General features: G+C 30.9%; 1 protein-coding gene across 1 annotated transcript in view; it reads left to right on the top strand.

Moving 5' to 3' along the window:
- The window catches only part of DIP-delta (Dpr-interacting protein delta), a 38,526-nt gene extending 13,960 nt beyond the window's left edge, over positions 1-24,566 (top strand). The window contains exons 3-11 of the mRNA XM_065504057.1: positions 1,424-1,631; positions 1,745-1,906; positions 2,651-2,779; positions 10,704-10,794; positions 10,892-10,975; positions 21,153-21,262; positions 21,401-21,463; positions 23,758-24,045; positions 24,487-24,566. Of these exons, the coding sequence (XP_065360129.1) occupies positions 1,424-1,631; positions 1,745-1,906; positions 2,651-2,779; positions 10,704-10,794; positions 10,892-10,975; positions 21,153-21,262; positions 21,401-21,463; positions 23,758-24,045; positions 24,487-24,566 (1,215 nt within the window). The remainder of the gene's footprint in view (positions 1-1,423; positions 1,632-1,744; positions 1,907-2,650; positions 2,780-10,703; positions 10,795-10,891; positions 10,976-21,152; positions 21,263-21,400; positions 21,464-23,757; positions 24,046-24,486) is intronic.
- Positions 24,567-27,329: the final 2,763 nt, after the last annotated feature.

Here is a 27,329-nt window from a genome sequence, read left to right as displayed (position 1 = left end):
TCATCGGTCCATATTTCTTTGAGAACGATGTTAGCCAGGCCATTACCGTCAACGGCAAGCGCTATAGGTCGATGATTACCAACTGCTTTTGGCCTCAAATGGATGATATTCATACCAACCATATGTGGTTTCAACAGGTTGGCACTACTTTCCGTACTATGTGCCACTTTGGACATTCTGCACCAGCGATTTTAGGGCATGGTCATCTCATGTGGAGCTGATGTGACGATTTTCTTTTGGGGTTTTCTTAAGTCGCAGGTCTATGCGAATAAACCATAGAGGCTCCAAAGCCAACGTAACCCATGTCAACGGTCAAATTCAGCCGGATTTATGAGCCTGAGTCATGAAGAATTAAACATTTCGGATGCGCTCTACCCTTTGTTTTATTTAAATATAAAGACAGGAATCGCTTAATTGTGACCCTTTATGAGGCCAAGTCATTGAAAATTTAACCTTTCGGATGCGTGCCACAGCGCAAAGTGCGCGTATGTAAGTAATATTAAAACATTTGTTGTAGATTTTCGTTTCCAAAGAAGTGCAAACCATATGTCATTATGATTTTCGACCAAAATAACAAATATTGTAGACATTTATGGGGTGTATTTTACATGTTACACCATTTAAACTGTGCGACAGCATATATTGTTTGGCCTTTACGAATTTGTAAATTAGTTGTTTGTTGAATTTTATGAGAACCTCGATTTTTTGTTACGTTCAATGCAGAGAAACAGTTTCAGAAACTGTTAACAAAATTTCGTTTATGACAAATAGTTAAACTTTAAACAGCACTGAATGGTTCGAAAGGAGTTATAAATTTTATTTAGGAGTAAAAAAAAACAAAATTCATACGATTCGGTTTGAATTATTAAAAGTTTAATATATATTGTCATTTATATTGTACTCTGCCCACTTTGCATAGTTTTTATGTGAGTTTTGAGTTTTTTTTTTCTTCTTCAAACAGTCGTTTTGGCCATACGTTGCACAAATACAATTTCAGACATATGAGAACAAAATGAAATACTAACAGCTCAACGAATTTATATTTCTACAAACATACAACATGCATAAGATGTAATGCAGGTCGTTATACAATACCAATGAATAAGAATATACATATATCCTCACATGTATCCTTTTATAAATGTGTGTATTTGATACATGTAATGTTTAAATGAATGTACAACATATGTCAATAAATACATAACAACTGAAAGTTTGATTTGAATTTCATTGAATACGGAATTCATAGAACAACATTATCTTTACCATCTCCTCCTCCTGCTTTTCAAGCTAAATCTTCTTTGTTATTTGTTTAACTGGCAAAAGTACTTGTAGTCTTTTATTTCGTTTCATTTTGTTTCCAAGTATTTTACATTTTGGTTGATGTTGTTTCTATTTCTGTTTCTATTATCGTTGCAAAAAGGTTGCCTGGATACACATTGATAGACAAATGATTTTGACAATACATCGACATGTCATCTCAAGAATACCACGTTACAGCATCACTTACGACAATGCAAACACTTGGCTGTTGCATGTGAATCAGGCCCATCAAGACGATCGTGGCTACTACATGTGTCAAGTGAACACGAATCCCATGATAAGTCAAGTGGGTTATTTGCAAGTAGTTGGTAAGTACATGAATTTTTCACAAAATAAAATCTAGATAAATAGACAGGACATATGGAAAATGTTATATGTATTATGTACTTTCTATAATGTCTTTGTATTTTGTTGTTTGTAGTGCCACCAAATATATTGGACATTGAGAGTACACCCTCATCGGTGGCTGTTAGAGAAAATCAAAACATTAATATGACCTGCAGGGCTGATGGCTTTCCAGCTCCCAAAATCATATGGCGCCGAGAAGATGGTGAAGAAATTGCAGTCGAAAAGAAAAAGAAAGGTAATTTAAAAATAATCTCTTTCGTAGAAGAAAAACAAAAAAACATACAAACAAAATGAACAATGTTTTTAAAAAAAAATCTTCTTTGTCTTCTTTTAAATTGTCTCTTTAATCTCCTTTGGAATTGATGACCTCACATGCAAATCCTTTCGACCTAAACTACAAACTTGATGCTGCTGCCAAAAACTTTGTTCTAAACACACACATTCATTCCTACACACACTCACAAAATCACTACAATATTATTTGGAAATCCTTATTTTTTATTTTTGTTGTTTATTTGTTCATTGTTTTTGCCATGTTCTCATAATACCTGGACGTAACTATTGTTCAACAATGCATATTTATCTGCACTATGGCTGTATGGCTGTTCAATTCAACCCACTTCATGGGTGTGTTGCTGCCCCTTGTTGCTATTGCTGCTTCTGCTATTATTGTTGTCCTCTACAAACAATATGCTGACAATTTATATGTTTTTATTTTTTTGTTATTCTTGCTTTTGGGAAATCTCTATGAACATTGGTATATTTCTACTCCTCGTACTCCTCTGTCTCCAACTATCATCCATGAATATTTCGGAATATTGTTGCTGTTGTTCGTTCATTCTATGTAAAAATATTTTGTTTTTTTCTTTTGTGTATTTTTTGTTGGCTTTTGTTTTTGTTTTATCATGTATCCCTGGTCATTTGTTGTTCACCTTGCTTGCTGTGCTGGCTGGCTGGATGGCTTGGTTGCTGCATGCAGTGTTGGTGTATGATGGTGAAGTGTTGCCATTGACCAAAGTGAGCCGGAATGAGATGGGTGCCTATCTGTGTATTGCCACCAATGGAGTACCACCTTCAGTATCAAAGCGTATAATACTTGATGTTGAGTGTAAGTAATAGATGGATGACTTCTAAATTGTGGTCTCCAATGCATGTGCATATATTAGGATGGCCCTTATTTTACACCTTTGCGATTTTCAATGCTCCCATTGACCAAAAAAAAACATTGTTCTCCGTCATCTAGACAAAAAAATGCTTTCTATTGAGTTTTTGCAAAGATACAAATTTTTCAAATTGAAATTAAATTTTTATTTATGAATAGTTTTAAATGGAATTTTACAGTTATATAGACTTTTCTATTGGATATGCAAAAATAAAAACAAATTCTGAAATTTGTAATCAGGATTCAACCCCAAAAAAGTGTTGAAAAATCCCAAAAGTGGCATTTTTTAGATTTTTGGCTATAATCAGGCATGTCACAGAATTCCATTCCGATCGAAAGTAGAATTAATTCCGTATTTTGCTTCTTCAGAAAAGTGAAACGAAAATTTCTATCGGAATGAAACCACTTTCAGCTTTTAAAGTGGAATTGATATTTCTTTGTAATTATTTGTTTTTCCAAAATGTTTAATCAATTTCTGCACCAAAAGCTTCCCTTTTGTTTTAATATAAAAAACGCTTTCAAATTTAAATCTGAAATGTAGAATTATTAAATATTTTTGGAATTAATAAATTACACGGAATCTGAAGAACCTAAAACAAAATCGATCGGAATAAAAACTACGGAATTGAAACTATTCCGAACAAAATATGTGACAGGCCTGAATATTCATACCAGGAGCGGAGTTATTGAAAACCTATACAAAATAGTTAAAAACATACTTGGCCATCTAAAATAGATTACTATATATTGATATCGGCAATTTGAGAATTTGTGCTCTAAAGTTGAGTTTTACATAAAAAAACGTGGATATAGTCCCCACGGTATCAACAATTTTCAAATTTATTTCCATTTAAAATATTTAATGCAAAGTGATCCTTTCAGAAAGTATAAATTCTTAATAACTCGTCTTAGAAATTTTGTAGATAACTTAAAAAGAAATAAACTATTTTTTTCCAAAAAACCATCAAAAAATCTACTTTTTTTAAATGTTTAAATTCAAATTCCATTCAAAAACATTCTTTTTTTGGTTGACATATTTATTAGTTGTTAGTCTAATACAAAGAAACTGGAGAAAATCGGGAAAATTGGGCCCACTATTATAAAAAAAAAACTGGAGTAGGGTGGGTAAAAATGTTGAAAATTTAATTTTCAACAGAGAATATCTCCTAAGTTGTAAGATATAACACAGGTCAACAGCAAAAAAGGCTTGACTTATCCCTATATAGATTTGATGCATCATAGCTACCTAAAAACAAAAATGGTAAAAATTTTCAATTCTATGGATAGATTTTTTTTAAAAAAATGTTTACTTAAAATTATAAATTTTGTTAGACGTTTCTCCATATAATTAATGATAACTCAAAAAGGGTTAGTCCAATGTTATAAAAATAAACTTAGAAAAGTTGAGATTACCATAGCGTTTAATCCGTTTATATTGTTACGTTTTATAAACCTTTTCAAAACGTTGGTTTATTTCCTTTAAATAAACCGGATACTTTTGATTTTTTTTTTATTTATTTAAAATGTACAACAACCACAGAATAAAATAGTCACTCAATGTTTTTTATACACGTTTATAAAATCGTAGAAATACAGACACACTTTATAATGAAAACGAATTCACTTGAAAAACACAGCACTCAGTTGATGTTTATTCAAATAGCGTATCTGATAAACTCACTAACGACTGCAACCACTATTTATAACACTCCATTACCATCTAGAAAGCTCTATTTCTACAATGTTCTTTAACTGAATATTCGAATTCGAATATACGGTCGCAGCAAACAGCGTTGCCACACTTACGATCAATGGTCAACTGAAAGCTTTTATTCAATGTTAATAATGCCCACAGATATGTTAAAGTTTGGGCTTTGCTATTTGAAAGCATTATGCAACTTTAAATCAGCCGTTAAAATCGTTATATTTGAATTCAAGTAACAATATATTGCATTTCAATAGGCTCAGTAGTTTCGGAGTTATAATAACAATATAATAAAATAATAAACATTTTTTACGTGAAAATAGAATTTTTTTTTGTTTTAAAAAATCATGAAAAATTTAAAACTGTAGAAATTGTTCAGATTTATTGCTTTATTGCAAAGCCACATGTCATAGTAATATAATGAAATATCGATCATAAAAATCAATTCATTCTTTTTGAATTTATTCAAAATTAAGTGAATTCGATCATTTTCACAAAATTTTTGTTTTTTGTTTGATATACATAAAATTGAGTTGTTAATGTTATTCTTTCGATTGATTGAATTCTGAAAATATTTTCCACATGCTATGTACAAATTTTCAAGCATATATTAAGTTTCAATCGGCTCAGTAGTTTCGGAGTTATAATATAAAATTTTTTTACATGAAAATAGAAAATTTTTTTGTTTTAAAAAAATCATGAAAAATCGAAAACTCTAGAAATTGTTCAGATTTATTGTGTTATCGCAAAGCCACATGTAATAGGAACAAAATGAGATATCGATCATAAAAATCGAAGGTTTCTTTTCGAATTTATTCACAATTAAGTGAAATCGCAAATTTTTACGATTTTGTTTTAGTGCTCGATAGTTTTTGGTAGTGCTCGACGGGGAGTCCCTATATTTCTTTTTTTTTAAATCGGCACACATACGAATAAATACGACAGTTTTAAAAATTTAACATATTTAAAAATTTAACATATCCTACTATTGGGAACCCTGGAGGGCGATCAAAATTGGACAATATCTCTTCTTTACGAATGTCAAATTTTATTCAGGACTATTGGTCCATTTCCCTCTTTTATTTCTATATGACTGTGTGACGGGGAACTATTTTATATCTTGGGAGCATCGAAAAACTGCAAAATAAGGGCCACCTTAATATATACCTATATAGTATGCATTTACCAAAAAACAAAACCAAATCAGAACAAACAAAAAAAAAATCAAAATGTTCAGACTTTTTCGAAACAAATAAATAGACAAGCAAAGCCTGCTGTAGCCATAATAAACGATGGACATTATGTTTTTAAATTAAGGGCACAAGGGCACAAATGTCCATAGCTGCAATCTAAAGCTAGCAAGATGGATAGACAGACCGTATATATTTACACCCTTTAGAGAGCCACACAATTTTAAATTTACACCAAGTGTTTAACTACAAAAATCCAAAAGTGTTGAATTTTTTTTTTTGTTTTTACTACTGCTTCTATATTAATACTTTTATTTAGTTTTTGTATCATGTAGAATTGTTTTTTTTTCATGCCACTTGATAAAGTGCATAGTCAATTACTGATTCTGTTAGCAGATATTGTCCTTTTACCAACTGTTACCAAAAGACGTGTATTAGAACAAGAGTCACGTACCAAGTGTCATTTGAAAAATTGCACTTTAGTCAGTAGTAAAAACAAAACATTAAATTGATGTTTACGTTCGTTTTAGAAAATATTAAAGTTCTGTACCGTTTCAAAAAAAAAAAAAAAAAAATGTAAAATAAACTAAAAACTGGTAAGAGCTAAAGCCAAAATAGAAGACAGGGGTAACAAAAAACAAAAAAGCAAGAAAATTCAAAAATGTTTATGTTTATACAGCACCTTTGTTTCTTTTAATTTATTAAAATACAAAATGTATACTTGAGAATTCTTTACACGTCCTTTGCTACGGTTAAAGTAGTTCTTTCAAAGCTCAGCACGTAAACAGTAAACGATATTTTTCATAAAAATTCAAGGTGTCATATACACGAAGAATAGCTATCTATATAGGGGTGCTGCTAAACAAGGGGAATTGGCGAATTTTGAGCGTAACTCCTTTCATTTAATGAACAAAAGATTAGGATAATCCCTAATGCTTTGGCTCTAAAGTTTAAATAAAGATTTATAGGGGAAACAGTTTATTTTTGAGAAGAATTACACAGGGCAACAAAATGGAAAAAATTGTACAGGCTTTTTAAACCATTACACAACTTTGATGTATTGTGATTCTTGTAGAACAAATATGCTCCAAATTTTAAATTCTATGGAGAAGTTTTTTTTAATTTTTTTTTTTTTTTGTAAAATTCTGTTTTTTTTAGTCCGATATTATTAAAATAAACTTAGAAAAGTTTAAATTTACACATACATTTTTTGTATATCAAACAAATTTTAAATTTTGTGAAAATGAGCGAAGTCACATAATTGTGAATAAATTCGAAAATAACACAAAAACGGTTTATTTTATTGAACAAACTGAAAAAACCGAAATTCCGCAACAAAATTACCTTTAAGTAAGGCTTGACATGTTTTTAATCTTCGCAGTCATTTTAGAAATATAAATTTTTTTTAGAAAAATTTCGAAATTTTTGGTTTTTAAAACGGCATTAAAAATGGAAAATGCATATACGCTCTTAATTTTTAAATTCAAATGCATATAACTTTGGAGTCAGTGACGATTTGTAAACAATTCGTTTTTTGTTTGACATATACATTTGTAGTTAGTCCAATAAAAGAAAAAATGAGCAAATCGGAAAATATTTGGACCCGCTGTTATCAAAAAAGGAGTATGGTGGGTAAAATTGTTAATAATTTAATTTTAAAATGCGAATATCTCTTAAGCTATAAGAGATAGTTGATAGCCACGATGAGGTTTTTTGTAATGCTCGATGAGGAAATTCTATGTGTGTAAGTTTTTTGAAATCGGAACACAAACGAAGAAAGAGGATCGTTTTAAAAATGTATGATACCCGAGTCCTATTTTGGGGCCGCACCTCTGGTAGACTCATGCGGTCAAAATTCAAAGCTCGTCAACACTTCTTCTTTGCACATGTCAAATTTCATTCGAATCGGACTAAGGGTTTAGCTTTATTTCCCTCTTATTTGTCTATACCTCTGTGCACTGCACGATGTAGCTAATTACTACGAGTTATGTATTTTGATAAAATATTAGGGGATATTTGTATTATTGAATAAAATAAAAAGTTGTGGATAGAATTTAATTATTTAGAGCTTATTTTATTTGGAACTTCGTTTTCTAAATGTGTAATAAAAAATTAAGAGCGTATATGTATTTTTCAATTTAATAATGCCGTTTTAAAAGCTAAAAATTTCGAAATTTTTCTAAAAAATTATTTTTTTTGCCAAAAAAAAAAATTATATTTCTAAAACGACTGCAAAGATTATAAACATATTAAGCTTTACTTGAAGGCAATTTCTTTGCGGAATTTCGTTTTTTTCAGTTTATTCAATAAACTAAACTGTTTTTGAGTTACGAGAATATATATTGTGCAACCACCTCCATTTTCGAAATAACGGTACATCTCGAAAATACGAGCTAACCTAGAAAAATGGTTAGACCCCTTTCACACTATGTAATTTAGTTGCGCAAGTCTCTTGCCCAACAACAAAACAGCATGTAAAATTTCCTTCTCCTTAACCCGACATTACCTCTGCCATCTACAAACACAAGAGACTTGCGCAACTAAATTGCCTAGTGTGAAAGGGGTCTTAGCTTCACTGAATTCAGCGTACCCGAATTAGTTTAAGCCGCTGGGTGCCCCTCTTGACAGAAAAAAAGTGTCAATTTCATGCATAGTGTAATTAAACGATTTTTATGATCGATATCTCATTTTGTTCCTATTACATGTTGCTTGGCGATAATGATTTTTTCAAAATAAAGAAATTTGATATTTTCACATAAAAAAATTATATTTTGCTTCAATTTGTTATTATAACTCCGAAACTACTGAGCCGATTGGAACGCAATATATGTTTGAAAATTTGCACATAGCATGGGGAAAATGTTTTCAAAATTCAATCAATCGAAAGAAGAACATTAACTACTCAATTTTATGTATATCAAACAAAAAAGTTTGATTTTGTGAAAATGAGCAAATTCACTTAATTGTGAATAAATTCAAAAAGAATCAAGCTATTTTTAGCTTGAATATCTCATTTAATTGCTATTATATGTGGCTTTGCGACATATTAATAAACCTGAACAAGTTGAGCCGTTTTCGATTTTTCATGAGTTTTTTAAAACAAAAAATTAGCTATTTTCATGTAAAAAATAGATTTTTTGTTTAAATTTGTTAATATAACTTCGAAACTACTGAGCCAATTAAAACTTAATATATAAACAAATTAAAGGTTATTTCAATTTGAACATTTCCAAGTTTACATCAATAATATCGGACTAACGCTTTTTGAGTTATCATAAATTGTGTGGAGAAACACCTAAACAAATTCACAATTTTAGAAAAAAAAAATTTTTTTAAAAAATCTATCCCTAGAATTAAAAAATTTTACCATTCTATATATCTATGTAGTGGTTAGTGAAGCCTTTTTTTGCTGTTAACCTGTGTTATTATTTTGAAACCTGCTCAAAAATAAAATATTGTTACGTTTTAACCTTTTCAAAACGCTGGTTTATTTCCTTTAAATATACCGGATACTTTTGATTGCAAATAAAAGCCGTTTAGTAGTTTGAAAATGGTAACAACTCTTTATTTATTCAAATGTACAGCAACAAAAGAATTAAATAGTCACTCAATGTTTTTTATACACGTTTATAAATTCGCAGAAATACAGACACAATTTATAATGTACACGAATTTACTTGAAAAACACAACACACTTTAAGGCACTCAGTTGATGTTCATTCGAAAAGCGTCTCTGATAAACTCACTCACGACTGCAACCTCTGCCACTATTTATAACAATGACATCTGCACTCTAGATTGTTCTTTAACTGTCAAAATTCGAATATTCTAGATCTTACTAATACATACGCCATCTGTGGTGTACTTTCTACAATGTTCTTTAACTGAATATTAGAAATCGAATACAGCGTTGCCAACTTACGATCAAATCAACTGAAAGCTTTTATTTAATAATGCCCACAGATATATATGTTACAGTTTGCTATTACAGCACTGTTATTTGAAAGCATTATGCTACTTTTAAATCAGCCCTTAAAATCGTTATATTTGAATTCAAGTATAATTTCGTAACAATATTATTTCTAAAGGTTTTTAACAAAAAAATTAAAATTCATATTGTAAAAACATATTACAGTGGGAGCTCGATTATCCGTATTGGTGGGGACCGGAAGAATTCTGTATAATCAATTTTCCCGGTTAATTGAGTACCAATTTTGAGTAGTTTTTAAATACTTATTGAAATTTCGGATATATGCCTACACCCCTTCATTTTCTGGGCAGAGTAAGTTATTCTACGCATTTATCAAAACTGCAGTAAGTAATAGCGTTCCAAGAATTCTAATTGAGAACAGTGCTTTCTGTTCTCAATTGTAACTAGTTTTTACACTAGAGTTCTTCGATAATAACATTTACAGTTCCATATTGCACCCTGATCCATCGGATAGATCAAAGACATCACATTTGTTGGGACAAATTTCACAATAATGTTTTCATTGTTGAGTTTTTCCATTGATATGAATTCATTTAATTTTTCCACAAAAATTGTGGAAAATTGTGGCAGCTATATAATCATTTTTCTCCTGCAGCATTAAGGTTGTGAATTCCATATCGTTTTTTTGTTTAATTTTGAGTGGAATATTTTAGCCTTTTCATTCACTATTAATCAAAACTATATATATAAGCAAAACTTTAAAAGTCGAGGGAATTCCCTGTTAATCGAAAAAAAATGTTTGCTTATAATCCCTGATAATAGAGTTATTTACGGTTAATCGATGCAAAAAAATTGTAATCGATCCAAAAATATTTTTGAATCGAATCACGGATAATCGAGGCCTCCCTGTATTTAGTAAGACATACCTAATATGACATTTTACTTATATGCATAAAATAGTATCCTTAGATTTAAAAATAATATTAAGAAACGGAAAGAAAACATACAGCTTTTTAATATAAAATTTTTGTTTTACTTATTTAGTTTCGCCCATGATTTGGGTGCCAAATCAACTTGTTGGAGCACCGGCTGGCACTGATGTAACCATCGATTGTCACACAGAAGCCCATCCCAAGTAAGTTGTTTATACAAATATTACTATTTACTAAATATTTGTTTACTTATTAACTATTTAATAAATATTTCTCTCTCACACTTGTAATATTACTCAGAGCTATAATTTATTGGGTTTATAACTCAGTTATGGTGTTGCCCAGTAAAAAATACAAAACGGATTACACTGAAAACTCCTACAGGTAAGGAAAAGTTTCTTTTATTTTTACTAAAAATTCAATTTTTAACTGTAAACTACTAAATTTGATCAATTTTAAACTTTTGCTATCTAAACAATTTAATGAAATATATGAGTTTTAATATGAAATTGTTTTATGTTTTATGTTGTGTGTGTTTTTTTTTATTTTTTTGTGGGGGGAGGGTCCATTCCCCCATTGAACAATGATTTTCTTTGGCAACAACTTTCAACTTCTGCTCTTAATATTCTCCAAAGTGTTTTAAACTAATAAACAAAAGTCATTTTATCAAAAGTTAACTAAACTTGTCTCTGGAGCATATGAAAATATGAACTAAAATTCTATTTGCGTACATTCATATGCATATATCTACAATATCTATATCTATACATATTGTAGCAGTGTGTAAGTTTATTTTACATAAGTGAAACTCTACATACATAGATACATATGTGCATAAATGTGTGTGTGTACATTTATCAAAATGTGAAATAACAAACTTTAATATGAACTCAAAACTTTGACATCATATACAAACTAATCATATTCTAACATACTAAAAGCAATAGCAGCAGTAGTATGTTGTAGAAGGAAGGTATTAGAACAAGAACAAAAAGCAGAACTAGAAGAAAAAGTAAAATATTTGATATTCTTACTAACATGCATTCGCACACATACACACACACACACTCACGCACACCTAAACAAACATATTTTGAATTCATAAAAACATAACTACAATATATTACACAGTGGGACGAATTGCAAAATATGTAATTGGTAATTATGCAAGTTTTATACTTCTGTCAGGTTTAATACAAGATTTATACTAGAGATCGCGATTTATAAATTTCGAGAAATTTCTGTACAAGTTTTCTTCTTAAAGTTATGGCGTTTTATATTATGACACAAAATGTTGGCAAAATATTTTGTACCATTTATTAAAGGCTACATTTTTAGCGATCACTGTTATGTAGCTTCTAAATGTTCTAAAACTATACCTTTGGCTTCCATTTTAACACTTTTAATCAAAAAATACAAAAACTGTTTCACTAACACAAACGAAATTCAAAAACAATAACAAGAAAAGCTGTTTAAAAAGTGCTGCATTTGTAAGCCTTTGACACCCTTTTGAGGGTAAAACTTGTAGCATATTTTCGGGGTTTTAGGGCAACATTTTTTTCAGAAAAGAAGACAAACAAGGGATCAATCAAATGCTATTATATTATTATTTATGCACAAATAAAACATATTCGTTGTTACGAGTATTTGTTGCCAATAGAATTATTCGTTTATATCCATAGATTTTAGCGATAACAGTTAACATAGAATAATTTCGATTTACGTAACCGAATTTTTGTCATCCCAACAACAATTTTTCAGCTATAACAAACAAATTCGCTTATCACTTATCGCAGAAAAAATGTAAACATTATTAACAGGCCGACTTAATACAAAATTTAAAGAAAGAAATTTTAAACGAATTATAGCAATGCCTGAAATTATAACTTCTAATGATATTAAAATTTAGAGAAAATAATGACTATAATACTAGTTTATGGGAATAGAGAACATATACATAGAGCGGAAACTCTCCTGTCAAAGACCCAACTAAGTTGTCGAAAACCTAAGATGTGAGAATGTATTATTAAAACAAGTAAGAGTGCTATATTCGGCTGTGCCGAATCTTATATACCCTTCACCAAATTATACTTCAAAATTTTAAATATTTTTAGGTAAACAAAATTTAATTTTTTTTTAGTTGTTTTTTTTCATTTTTTGGAAAAAAAATTATTTAAAATTTTTTTTTTTTTTTAAATTTAAATTTTTTTTTTTTTAAATTTAAAATTATTTTTTTTTAATTTAAAAAATTTTTTTTTGGTTTTTAAAAATTTTTTTTTGAAAAAAAAAATTCGGGTTAAAAAATTTTTTTCCCGATTTTGACCCATTGTAGGTCCAACTTAATATGGTCGTTGCAATACGTCGTTGCAAATGTCTTTGAAATATCTATCATTAGATATCCATATTGTCTATATTAATGTCTTAGTAATCCAGATATAGGTAAAAAATAGGTCAAAAATCGAGGTTGTCTTGGTTTTTTCCTCATATCTCAGCCATTTGTGGACCGATTTTGCTGATTTTAAATAGCAAAATTCTCGAAAGCATGTCTGACAGAATTATTGAAGATTTGGATCCCGAAGATATCTGGGGTCTTCAGAAAACTGATTTCAACAGACAGACAGACAGACGGACAGACAGACAGACAGACAGACAGACAGACAGACGGACAGACAGACAGACAGACAGACAGACAGACAGACAGACAGACAGACAGACAGACAGACAGACAGACAGACAGACAGACAGACAGACAGACAGACAGACAGACAGACAGACAGACAGACAGACAGACAGACAGACAGACAGACAGACAGACAGACAGACAGACAGACAGACAGACAGACAGACAGACAGACAGACAGACAGACAGACAGACAGACAGACAGACAGACAGACAGACAGACAGACAGACAGACAGACAGACAGACAGACAGACAGACAGACAGACAGACAGACAGACAGACAGACAGACAGACAGACAGACAGACAGACAGACAGACAGACAGACAGACAGACAGACAGACAGACAGACAGACAGACAGACAGACAGACAGACAGACAGACAGACAGACAGACAGACAGACAGACAGACAGACAGACAGACAGACAGACAGACAGACAGACAGACAGACAGACAGACAGACAGACAGACAGACAGACAGACAGACAGACAGACAGACAGACAGACAGACAGACAGACAGACAGACAGACAGACAGACAGACAGACAGACAGACAGACAGACAGACAGACAGACAGACAGACAGACAGACAGACAGACAGACAGACAGACAGACAGACAGACAGACAGACAGACAGACAGACAGACAGACAGACAGACAGACAGACAGACAGACAGACAGACAGACAGACAGACAGACAGACAGACAGACAGACAGACAGACAGACAGACAGACAGACAGACAGACAGACAGACAGACAGACAGACAGACAGACAGACAGACAGACAGACAGACAGACAGACAGACAGACAGACAGACAGACAGACAGACAGACAGACAGACAGACAGACAGACAGACAGACAGACAGACAGACAGACAGACAGACAGACAGACAGACAGACAGACAGACAGACAGACAGACAGACAGACAGACAGACAGACAGACAGACAGACAGACAGACAGACAGACAGACAGACAGACAGACAGACAGACAGACAGACAGACAGACAGACAGACAGACAGACAGACAGACAGACAGACAGACAGACAGACAGACAGACAGACAGACAGACAGACAGACAGACAGACAGACAGACAGACAGACAGACAGACAGACAGACAGACAGACAGACAGACAGACAGACAGACAGACAGACAGACAGACAGACAGACAGACAGACAGACAGACAGACAGACAGACAGACAGACAGACAGACAGACAGACAGACAGACAGACAGACAGACAGACAGACAGACAGACAGACAGACAGACAGACAGACAGACAGACAGACAGACAGACAGACAGACAGACAGACAGACAGACAGACAGACAGACAGACAGACAGACAGACAGACAGACAGACAGACAGACAGACAGACAGACAGACAGACAGACAGACAGACAGACAGACAGACAGACAGACAGACAGACAGACAGACAGACAGACAGACAGACAGACAGACAGACAGACAGACAGACAGACAGACAGACAGACAGACAGACAGACAGACAGACAGACAGACAGACAGACAGACAGACAGACAGACAGACAGACAGACAGACAGACAGACAGACAGACAGACAGACAGACAGACAGACAGACAGACAGACAGACAGACAGACAGACAGACAGACAGACAGACAGACAGACAGACAGACAGACAGACAGACAGACAGACAGACAGACAGACAGACAGACAGACAGACAGACAGACAGACAGACAGACAGACAGACAGACAGACAGACAGACAGACAGACAGACAGACAGACAGACAGACAGACAGACAGACAGACAGACAGACAGACAGACAGACAGACAGACAGACAGACAGACAGACAGACAGACAGACAGACAGACAGACAGACAGACAGACAGACAGACAGACAGACAGACAGACAGACAGACAGACAGACAGACAGACAGACAGACAGACAGACAGACAGACAGACAGACAGACAGACAGACAGACAGACAGACAGACAGACAGACAGACAGACAGACAGACAGACAGACAGACAGACAGACAGACAGACAGACAGACAGACAGACAGACAGACAGACAGACAGACAGACAGACAGACAGACAGACAGACAGACAGACAGACAGACAGACAGACAGACAGACAGACAGACAGACAGACAGACAGACAGACAGACAGACAGACAGACAGACAGACAGACAGACAGACAGACAGACAGACAGACAGACAGACAGACAGACAGACAGACAGACAGACAGACAGACAGACAGACAGACAGACAGACAGACAGACAGACAGACAGACAGACAGACAGACAGACAGACAGACAGACAGACAGACAGACAGACAGACAGACAGACAGACAGACAGACAGACAGACAGACATGGCTTAATCGACTCCGCTATCTATAAGGATCCAGAATATATATACTTTATAGGGTCGGAAATGAAAAATGTAGAAATTACAAACGGAATGACAAACTTATATATACCCTTCTCACGAAGCTGAAGGGTATAAAAACTATGTGAAAACAAAAACAACACTCTTATGTGTAACTTTTTTTTGAGTAATTTTTTAGTTTGAGTTTTTTTCTAGTTTCCGCTCTATGTATATTTTCTCTAAGTTTATGGGTCTTAATCAGAAACACAAAAAGAAAACAATTTTAAAATTTTTGTATGAAAATCACTCATTTTTTAAATAATTTTTGAATGTTTTTCATACAAAAATTTGAAAATTGTTTCCCTTTGGTGTTTCTGAATCAGGCCCTAAATTTGTTTATATGCTTTCTGATATGAAACAAGTTCTTTTTCGAAACGAATTACATCTTTTTTCAGATTTAACTTAGTCGATCATCTTAAATAGTTTAATAAATGTATATATTGGGTATATGACTTAAAAATGTGAGATTTTTTTCACATGTATAGCTTTTATTTTGAAACATTTGTACAATATAAATTTATTCAAATTATTGTCCATTGTTAGCTATGAGATTTTCCCATCTTTCTGGCGACATATGGATTCCGCGACAAAAAAACTGATCATCTTTTGAGGCCACGAACGAATCAAGCCAATTTCGGATACTCTGTTCCAAAGTGAAGCGTATACCAGTGAGATCGTTCTACATTGATCGAAGATTCAGTGCAAAAATAATTTTCTTTTATAGCGATCAAGCATCATTTCGGACATCATTTCTTTCAAGGTCTCTCAGCTTCAATTCGTATTAGTGTTTATAAAAAACCGGTTTGTCGGTTAACCGACATCGAAAAAACCGGTTAACCGTCATATATGTGTAAAAAACATAAAATGTACAAAAAAGTATATACAGCTTTAAATTTTTTAATTTTTAGTAGTCAGGAATGGTTAATATTAAATAACTATAAATATACAAAAGTGCTAAGTCCATTTATTTTGTAAAAATTTCAAAATTATTATCTCAGTCAAATGGAAATGATTATAAATATGTTACTAAATATAAAATACTTGTTTTAATTATTGGTTTATTCATTAAATTTCAACCAAAAAATGTAAATCACTTTTTTAATTTAATATTTGATAACTTTGAAATTTATTTTCACCTCTACTTTCTGATATGAAAGACAAAATGTTCCAAGTCCCAAAAGAGGACCTATAAGATGTAAACGCACTTCCACTTAGCTGTGATTATTTGTTATTATAAAAAACTCCATTATCAGATTTCATAAATATTTCAAATAATGAATTTTAGAACTGTAATATTTCTGAAAAGCTAACGAAGTGATTAATAAATTAAAATTTTAAGAACAAAATACACTAATGAAGTCAAATTTATTGAAGGAAGGTATGTACATCGAATTCAATTTAACGTTTGGTAAGATCATCACTAAGTTTTTAATGAATCATTAGTAAGATTTAGCCTAAACTTATAGAATTATGCGGAATTTAATTTTAATTTTTAATAGTTTCATTATGTGCAAAAAAGTTTTTAAGTAAACTCATCGTCCTCTATTATTTAGAATCATTGTAATTCTTAAAAATATTAATCTAAAGAGTTTTGTATTGTAAATCAGCAGTTTAGGTTTCAAATCAGACCAATAATGTGTATACAATGAATATTAAAAATGCACAAAAACGTGAGATTTATCAATTTTAGTCCCAAATTTTAAAAACCGGTTAACCGAGTGATAAAAACCGGATAAACCGGTTAACCGAAAATCAACATTTTAAATTAACCGGTTCGCAAAAAACCGAGATTTGGAAGAAAAACCGGTTTTTCGGTTAACCGGTTAACCGGTTTATAAACACTAATTCGTATGGTAACCAATTTCTCTGCTTTTGGATGAATCCTACTGCTCGCAAAAGATTTAATATTCTTCATGTAGTAATGCCACCAATTCTTGGTTTTCAAACTTTTTTGGCTGGCCAAGGCGATCAAAATCATCACTTCTTAACCGAACAAAGCATCTATCGTACATAGAAACCGATGGAAAACATTCAGAAGAAGATTTTGTGAGCATTCGGTATGGTTAAGCGGCAGTTTATTGTAAATTAAAGTAAAAGTAAAGCAAAAATTCCAGCATATCTCGCTTTGATGAAACAAAATTATACATTTTCTAAAAAAAAAAACTTTGTTGTTTTCACTATAATGTTCAATAAATAAGTGAGAAAAACTAACAGATATGTACCCTTCAAAATGACATATAAGTTATTAAAAAACAAAAACCGCGATCATAAATCCAACATTTTTAAGTCATACAACCACTGTGCAATGCTAGTATGCAAGTATTGAGAATTTACTTACACAAGGAAACAAACATACATAAATAAATATATTAATTAGGGTGGCTCTTATTTTGAGCTTTGTCGATTTTCGATACTTCCAAGAACTAAAAATATTCTCCTTCATCTAGAAACCTATGAACCATATGAACAAAATCTGATGACATTAAAGGTTGCTCATTTTATTTGAAATTTCGATCTTTAAATGCAAAAACAATATTTTCAAAAATATTAATAGAAAATTAAAAATTTTTTTTTTTTTCAATTAAAATTTTTTTTGTATAGATGTTTAAATATAAAAATTTTCTGATATCATTAACCTTTATAACTTGTTACCAAATAAATCATTGAATTTCATGCACATATCAAATCCCAAATTTTACATTTCCAAATTTTTTTTAAACGGAATTTCATAAAATTTAAAAACTTAACTTCAATTTTAATAAAAACTAAATGAGGCTTAAATATACATTTTTGAAAGGATGTCCCTATTATGGGTTAGCGTGGGGAAATTAAGTTTTTGTTCACAAATTCATTTATATTTCTTAAAAAAAACATTTCATAGTAAATTTTCTAATATTTAATTTCAGATTAATTCTTAAGGGTTGCTTATTTACAATTTTGTAATTTTAAATGTCTATGGTATTTGTCACTCATTTATAAAATTAGCCAAGCCTTAATAGATAAAAAGTCTAGAGGTAAAAACATGAAATAAATTAAATGAGTTAATCTAATCGTAAATAAGCAATTCAAAGATCCACTCTGCAACTAAATATTGGAAAATTTTAATTTTTTACAATTTTAAATTTACGTCCTTTTAGTCCTTTATTGGAATCGAAAACGTTTCTCCATTTTTTTGTAATTTCATTAAAAAAGTTTTGAAAATGTAAATTATGAGATTGTTTTTTCTTCGAATAATCGACGGAAAAATATACTTTTTATTCATACGGATAACATTTTTTACTTTAGTATACAAAAATATTCGATCAATGAAATTTTTAGGTATAAATAATACATTTTTTTTTAAATTTCTTTCCTTAACCCAGATATACCGACTGTACTACATGTAGTTTTTGTTTACAGGATATGTCACGTTTATCAAAATACCATTTTTTTTTTGTTCACATACTTAGTACTCACCAATACCTCATGGGAGATTGTGTGATCGCTTTATTTTTTGCTACTATTTTTGAGTTATTTAATTTTTAATTTGTGATATTTTCATAATGCCCATATTCAGTCATTACGGACATATCTCGTTTGTACGGAAAGTAAAATTTTGTACATTTACAAATGAATAATTACTATATTTTTCTGGAATTTATATTTATGAAGAGTAGCTTGATTGTTATATACATGAATGTTTCATTATTGCGTTTTAGTTTTGTTGTTGTGACCCCAATGTCCTCTATATTGGACGACTTAAAAAAACACTTTTTTCAATAAACTTTTAAAAAACTCTAATTGCACTGTTTTTATACCCTTCAACTTCGTGAGAAGGGTATTATAAGTTCGTCATTCCGTTTGTAATTTCTACATTTTTATTTCCGACCCTATAAAGCATATATATTCTGGATCCTTATAGATATCGGAGTCGATTAAGCCATATCCGTCTGTCTGTCTGTCTGTTGAAATCAATTTTCTGATCCCCAGATATCTTCGGGATCCAAATCTTCAATAATTCTGTCAGGCAAGCTTTCGAGAATTTTGCTATTTAAAATCAGCAAAATCGGTCCACAAATTGCTGAGATATGAAGAAAAGACCAAGACAACCTCGATTTTTGACCTATATCTGGTTTACTAAGACATTAATATAGACAATATGGATATCTAATGATAGATATTTCAAAGACATTTGCAACGACGTATATAAGACCATACACATGGTTGGACCTACAATGGGTCAAAATCGGAAAAAAAAAAGTTTAACCCGAATTTTTTTTTCACCAAAAAAAAATTTAAAAAACAAAAAAAAAATTTTAAATTTTTTCCAAAAAATTAAAAAAACAACTGGACAAAATATTAAATTTTGTTTACCTAAAAATATTTAAAATTTTGAAGTATAATTTGGTGAAGGGTATATAAGATTCGGTACAGCCTTACTTGTTTGTTTCTCATTTGCTTCCAAAATAATATAAAAGTAATTTTAAAATGATCAAGCTCAAGCCTTCGGCATATCTGGGTTAATTTATTAACGAAAAAAATAATTATGACAAAAAAATTTATATTTATGAAAAAAATAAGGTTTTTTTTCCAATTTTTAACCATATTTTAAACATTTAATTTTTTTTTTGTAAAATTTAAAAAAAAACTCAAGACTTTAAATAAAATAGGCAACCTCTAAACATTAATCGATGTTGCTCAAATTTTCATTATTTGGGTTTTAGATGACGGAAAACATTTTAAAACTTGGGAGCCAGCCTAATATGTACATATATGTGTAACTGTATGTGTGTAAGTTGTGTTGAAGAAGAAGCTGCGTGAAATGTCTTATGAGACTTTTAAAAGTTTATTTCCTTTAAGTGAAGTAAACGTTAAATGTTGGAAGAATTTTAAGAAAACACTACAACTATGCACTAAAAAACAACATAAAACATACATATTAATACATAAAAGTGTTTAATATACTCACATACATACATATGTACATTTATTTAGTATATACATATATTTACATATGTATAAGTATGTATATATACAAAAGTCCACATATACTACACTCATATGTACAAATATTTTTATTTTATCAATACATTTAACATACTTGTTGTATGTCAATGAAAATTGTTAAGTGAATATGTATTTTAAACAAAATGACATCTAATACGTTCCGAGAGAGTGAGTGAGTGAGAGAAGGACATAATGAATGAATGTCTAGCACTCATTTCAAAATTGACTTGAGCTGAGTTGTGTGAATAATAATTAAAATATTTCTTGATTTATGCTTAAAGTTTTCTTTCATGTTTTCATTTTCAATTTAAGAAAACTTTTTGACAGTTTTCATTACGTTTTACTAAAATTTAATTGAATTCCATTAAAGCAATACTAAGAAATATTTTAACAAATTTAATTAAATTTAAAGCTAATAATTTGTTTGATTAAAAAAATAAACTTTGTCTTAATTATTATTATTTGTAGGGCTCATATGAAGCTGACCATAAGAAATTTACAATATGGTGACTTTGGCAATTATAGATGCATTTCGAAGAATTCATTGGGTGAAACAGAGGGATCAATACGAGTTTATGGTAAGCATCGATTACACCTTAATATTTGTACAAACTTAATAGTATATTCAATTATAATAAACACTTTGGTTGAAAGTTATACTTATTCAATACAAAATATATAATATTTTAATGAAAATTTTTAATTTTTTAATCTAGAAATTCCTTTGCCATCGACACCTTCAAAACAGGTCACCCATTCGACCATCGATACTAGAGAAAGTAAGTATTGCAAAGACACATTTTTAATTGTTTTCATTTCAGACTAATCCAATTACTGGTGACCCAACCAAAATTGATTATTTTAAAAATTCGTTCTTTAGCCGTACTGGCCGTATGTGGAATAAGCTTCCTCCTGAAGTCTTTCCTGTCACTTTCAATATAGGACAATTCAAATCAAATATTCACAAACACTAATCCTTCTATCCTGCCGCGCATAAAATATTTTCCTAGTTCCAACACACTGTATTACATGAGTCCAAGCATAATGACAACTAACTACCTTTTGAATTATTTATAACTAGTTAAGTAATGTGCCAAACATAAATACTTACGGTCTAACTCATACAAATTCCTTATTTTAGGCTTAAAGTTTACAATAGTTATAAAATAATAGTTCCGACCTTATAAAATCTTAAAAATATTTATTTTGATTGATATCCCACTCACATCTTACTAAGTGACAAAATTGGTCTTAAAGGAAAAGACCTAAGCTTTCTTTTGAGCAAAAAAAAATTTTGAAAAAAGGTCCCATATTGGAGAAAAAATCGATTTTGCAAAAAAAAAAAGTCAAAAATTGTATTTCTTGAGTTATAAAATATTTATTTTGATAGATATCCCACTCGCATCCCACTAAGAGACTAAAAATATCTTATCTTCTTTTGACTAAAAAAAAAATTTTAAAAATGGGTCCATTTTGGAAAAAAATTCGGATTTGCAAACAAAAATTGTATGTTTTGAGTTACAAAATATTTATTTTGATAAATATCCCACTCGTATCCCACTAAGCTACCAAAAGGGTCTTCAAGGATAATATCTAAGCTTTTGTTTGAGCTAAAAAAAAATTAAAAAAGGGTCCATTTTGAAAAAAAAGTCAACAAAGTTTTTGATTTTGCAAAAAAAGTCAAAAATTGTATGTTTTGAGTTACAAAATATTTATTTTGATAGATATCCTACTCGCATCCCACTAAGCGACCAAATAGGTGTTCAAGGAAAATATCTAAGCTTTATTTGAAGAAAAAAAGGGCCCATTTAAAAAAAAAGTCAAAAAAGTTTTTGATTTCGGAAAAAAAATATTAAAATTTTTTTATTTTTTTTTTAATATTTTTTTTTCGAAAGATTGAAGAAAGAGCTATCTAAACTATTTGGGACACATTTTGCTAAGAACAATAGGTAATAAGTTACATGGATAAGAAAAAACCCCTGTTTGACCAAAATGTCAAAATTTGACCCCCTATAACTCAGAGAGTTCTAGACCGCTCTTGTTGAAAAATTGTGTCTAAGTTACTATCCAATAGAACTAACCTTGGTGCAAATTTCATCCCGATCGGAAGACATCGATTTCAAAAGTTGGTTCACTTGACATGAAATGCCCCATATTCAAAGTACTGGGCATCGTTACCTTTGCCCATCTTTCTGGCAACATATGGATTCCGAGCCAATAGAACTGCTCATCTTTTGAGGTCAAGAACTAATCAAGAAAATATCGGATACTCTGTTCCAAAGTGAGTATCCCAGGGAGAGCGTTGTGCATCGATCGAAAAAAATAGTAGTCGGACGGGGCGCGGTCTGGACTATAAAGCGGGTGAAGCAAAACTTCCCAACCACTTGATTCTAAATGTGGCCAGCCGTGCGTTGTCATGATGGAATATTATGGTTTCATATCTGGACGTTTTTCGGTCAATGCTTGCTGCAAACGAATCAGTTGTGTTCAGTACAGGTTCCCTGTATTGGTCTTGCCAGATTTCAGCAGCACATTATAGATCGGACCCTTTTGGTCCCAATAAATACGGAGCATTACCTTAGGGCCATGCATATTTGGTTTTGGTATCTATTCGGCTGGTTGGACGGTCTTAACATACGTTCTCTTACGCTTCGGGTTATCGTAATGGATCGATATTTCATCGCCATCAAGGTGAAAATGTACTTGATTGCGCCAAATCTTCTTTATTTTTGGAATACAGCTGAATAATGAAACCTCTTCTACTCTATAATAATGTCAATCTGTCAGCTGTCAAACTATTTTTTTTTGATTATTATATAATTATTTGCTTCCTTCAAGGATATCACCGGATTCACTTTAATGATTTAAAATGCAATTGTTTAAATAGTGTAGTTTATGCTTGCAAGTCTTCGATATCATATCATCTTAATTTTATAAATATGTTGTTAGTATAAAAGCAAGAATTTCAGCCTATTTCTTGCCTCCGTATAGAAATGTTTGATATATTAAACCATTTTCTGACAAAATGTTATCTTATTTTAAAATTTATTTCAAAATACGTTTCCATTTACAGACAACATTATACCCATACGCAACGAGTCCAGTAGATCCTTACAAACTGATGTCCACTCAATGAAAAATGAACTACTGGGCAGTGGAACTTCCTCGTCAGCGTCTTCATCGTCGTCATCTTCTCTCTCTTCGTCACACAGTGCAACATCATCGATATCATCGATTTCGGGCAACAGTATACCAGGTTTTAGTTCATCTGGTAATGCTATAGAGCGGAAGGGTTCTTTGGCGATAGGGAAGAGTATGTTTTATACCGAACATCCTCCAAATCATTTGGCCGATACAGCAGGTAAATTTTCACTCTAACTATATTAATAGGAAATTTTAAGTTTTTGATGACTTTTTAATGGAGTCAAATGAAAAACCTGATGACATTATCCGACTCATTGCTGTAAGGTTTTAGGTAAAATTTGACCAAATACCATTCAAATTAAGGCGATGTAATCAGTTTTTTTATACCGACGTTAAAAAGTCTGTAAGGATGTAAAATAGACAATCGAAAACTAAAATACTGCTCAGAGAAAACATTTATGTTGTGACAACCGAATTTTTCAATTGTTTTAGCAAAATTTTAGCAACCGCAATTAAATTAAATTTATTTTTTATAATAATTCGCTTCTCACAGCTGAATTCCTATTGATACAACCATTCGATTGACCTCAATTCGGTTCTCACAACCTACAGTATTCTCTTCATAATTTTTATCAACAAAAATTTCCCTTTCTTTCAGCCCTATCATCAAAACCAACGAATGCTTTAATCTTATGTGCACATTTACTAGTATTTCTACTATTGAGATGTCGAGCGTAAAATATATTATTTAGTTCTTGTAATTTAAATTAGTGTAAAAAGCCAAACTATTGTTAAGATTAGGGTTATTATGGTTAAGGTTTAAAAGCACACAAAATGGCAGAAACAAACAAAAAATAAAAAAATACATATGTAAAAAGAAAAGGTAATAATTAGACATAAAACTTACTCATATAGAATGAAGGACTAATATTTATATACAAGACACTTGGACACCTACATACAAACCAAACAAAAATAATATAGAATAGATGAGGAAACTTTTGAAATTAAATTATATTTAGTATAAATTGACAATGAATATGTAACAACCAAGAAGTATTAACAACAACAGAAATTCAAATTTAATTTATTTAATGTTGAAAAAGACAATAAATACCTATCACCAAATTATCATTTAAATCTTTCCCCATCATAAAACTTTTTTCGGATTTTGTTTTGTAAAATTTTAAACATAAATTCTTAAGTTTTGAAATCTTATTTCATAGATCCCAAGTCCAGAATTTAATATAAATATCTCAGTTGGAAATGTATCGTCCGTAATGACTTTTTCATCTGTATCCTCCTGTTGTCTTTTTTGAGTTTTTGATCAATATTAAATTTTTTGGTTATGACATTTTATTGGAATGATCCCACTCCATGACTTTCATATACATTTAGACGATTATTATTAGCTGAGCTGTTTTACAATAATACCGAAGAATATGGATATTACCATCTGCTGTTGGCAACCGGCAGATTTTTTCCTGCTGGTATTTAAACAAACTATAATATGTTGTTCTCAGATTATGATATCAATAAGCCGAAAACAACAGAATATGGTAAATTCTTCATCATAAAAATGATTGTCACAAACATTTACTGCAAACATATGATTGCTACAATCATGTAAAACGCAAGTTTACTCTATTATGGTTACCGCAATCATATAAATAACACAGGTCAACAGCAAAAAAAAGGCTTGACTAATGATAAAATTTTTCAATCCTATGGATAGATTTTTTTTTTTAAATTTTTAAGTAAAATTATAAATTTTGTTAGATGTTTCTCCACATAATTAATGAAAACTCAAAAATGGTTAGGCCGATGATATTAAAATAAATATTACATGTGTTTGACATGTAAAATTTACACTCAAATTACACGCTTCTAAGCAAATACAATTTTCTGAAAATGAGCGAATTCACTTAATTGTGAATAAATAAAAAAAGAATCCGTCGATTTTTATCATCTATATCTCATTTTGTTCCTATTACACGTGGCTTTGCGACTAAGCATAAATTGGAACAATTTCTGGCGTTTTCGATTTTTCATGATTTTTTTTAAAACAAAAAAAAAGCTATTTTCACGTAAAAAATATATTTTTTGCTTCAATTTGTTATTATAACTCCGAAACTACTGAGCCGATTGAAATGCAATATATATGAGAAAATTTGTACATGCCATGGAGAAAATGTTTTCAAAAATCAATCAATCGACAGAATAACATTACCTACTCAATTTGATGTACATCAATCAAAAAACTAACATTTTATGAAAATGAGCGACTTCACTTAATTGTGAATAAATTCGAAAGAAATCTATCGATTGTTATGATTGATATTTCATTTTGTTCCCATTACATGTGGCTTTACGGTAAAGTAATAGACCTGAACAATTTCTGCCGTTTTCGATTTTTCATGATCTTTTTAAAACCAAAACATTAGCAATTTTCACGTAAAAAATATGTATTTTGCTTAAATTTGTTATTATAACTCCGAAAATACTGAGCCGATTAAAACATAATATATAAACGGATTACAGGTTATGTAAATTTAAATGTTCCTTTGTTTAATTTAATAATATCGGACTAACCGTTATTGAGTTATAATTAATTATGTGGACCAACGTCTAAAAAAATTCACAATTTTACTTAAATTTTTTTTTTAAAAAAATACCTCTCCATAGAATTTAAAATTTGGACCATATTTATACTACTGGAACAACAATACATCAAAATTTTGTAGTGGTTTAAAAAGCCTCTAAATTTTTTTCGATTTTGTTGCCCTTTGTAAATGCAGCAAAATTGTTCAAAAACTTGTAAAAATGGTTAGAGTAAACATGTTCGTTTCGATAAATGCTTTTAAAAATATTGTAACTTTATGAAGAAAATTCCGGACAAAACTGTCCCAAACATTTTTTAAAAAAGTATTCCCGAGTGAGATAGTTCAGCCACAATATTTTTTATATGGAGGATGATGAATATATCAGTATAGATTAGAAATTTTCAGCTGGATATTTTTCAACTTAAACACCTAGTTTTTTTTACTTTTCATACTTCAATTATTTACATACATGTAAAATTTACTTAAACTCATCACTATGTAATTGAGGCCAAATAAGTTTATAATTTCTTTTGATATGACCACAACAGTCTGCAATGGGCTGAAATAAGTCTGTTATAAATGTAAGGATTTTAAATAATTACTTACATCTCATAACTATACCAACTACATATTAAATTTTGTATATAAATAAAGATAAATTGTAAACGATTTAAAAGCTAAGTAATGCCTGCAAAAAAAAAACTAAGATTTTCAATGATATTTTCTTAGATTGTAATTAAAGTGTTATCTATAACTAAACATTAGGATGGTCACAAAAAATACTGTTGATGTTAACATTTAAAAAAAAAAGCTTACGTCATTTAAAGATACCATTTACAAATTTCTTACGCAAAACACACATTTCCTGTATAACCTGTATGCGTTCGGAACGGTTTAC

The sequence above is a fragment of the Calliphora vicina genome, chromosome 3, assembly GCF_958450345.1.
Source record: "Calliphora vicina chromosome 3, idCalVici1.1, whole genome shotgun sequence".
Taxonomy (NCBI): Eukaryota; Metazoa; Arthropoda; class Insecta; order Diptera; family Calliphoridae; genus Calliphora; species Calliphora vicina.
This window is presented reverse-complemented; position numbering and strand designations above follow the sequence as displayed.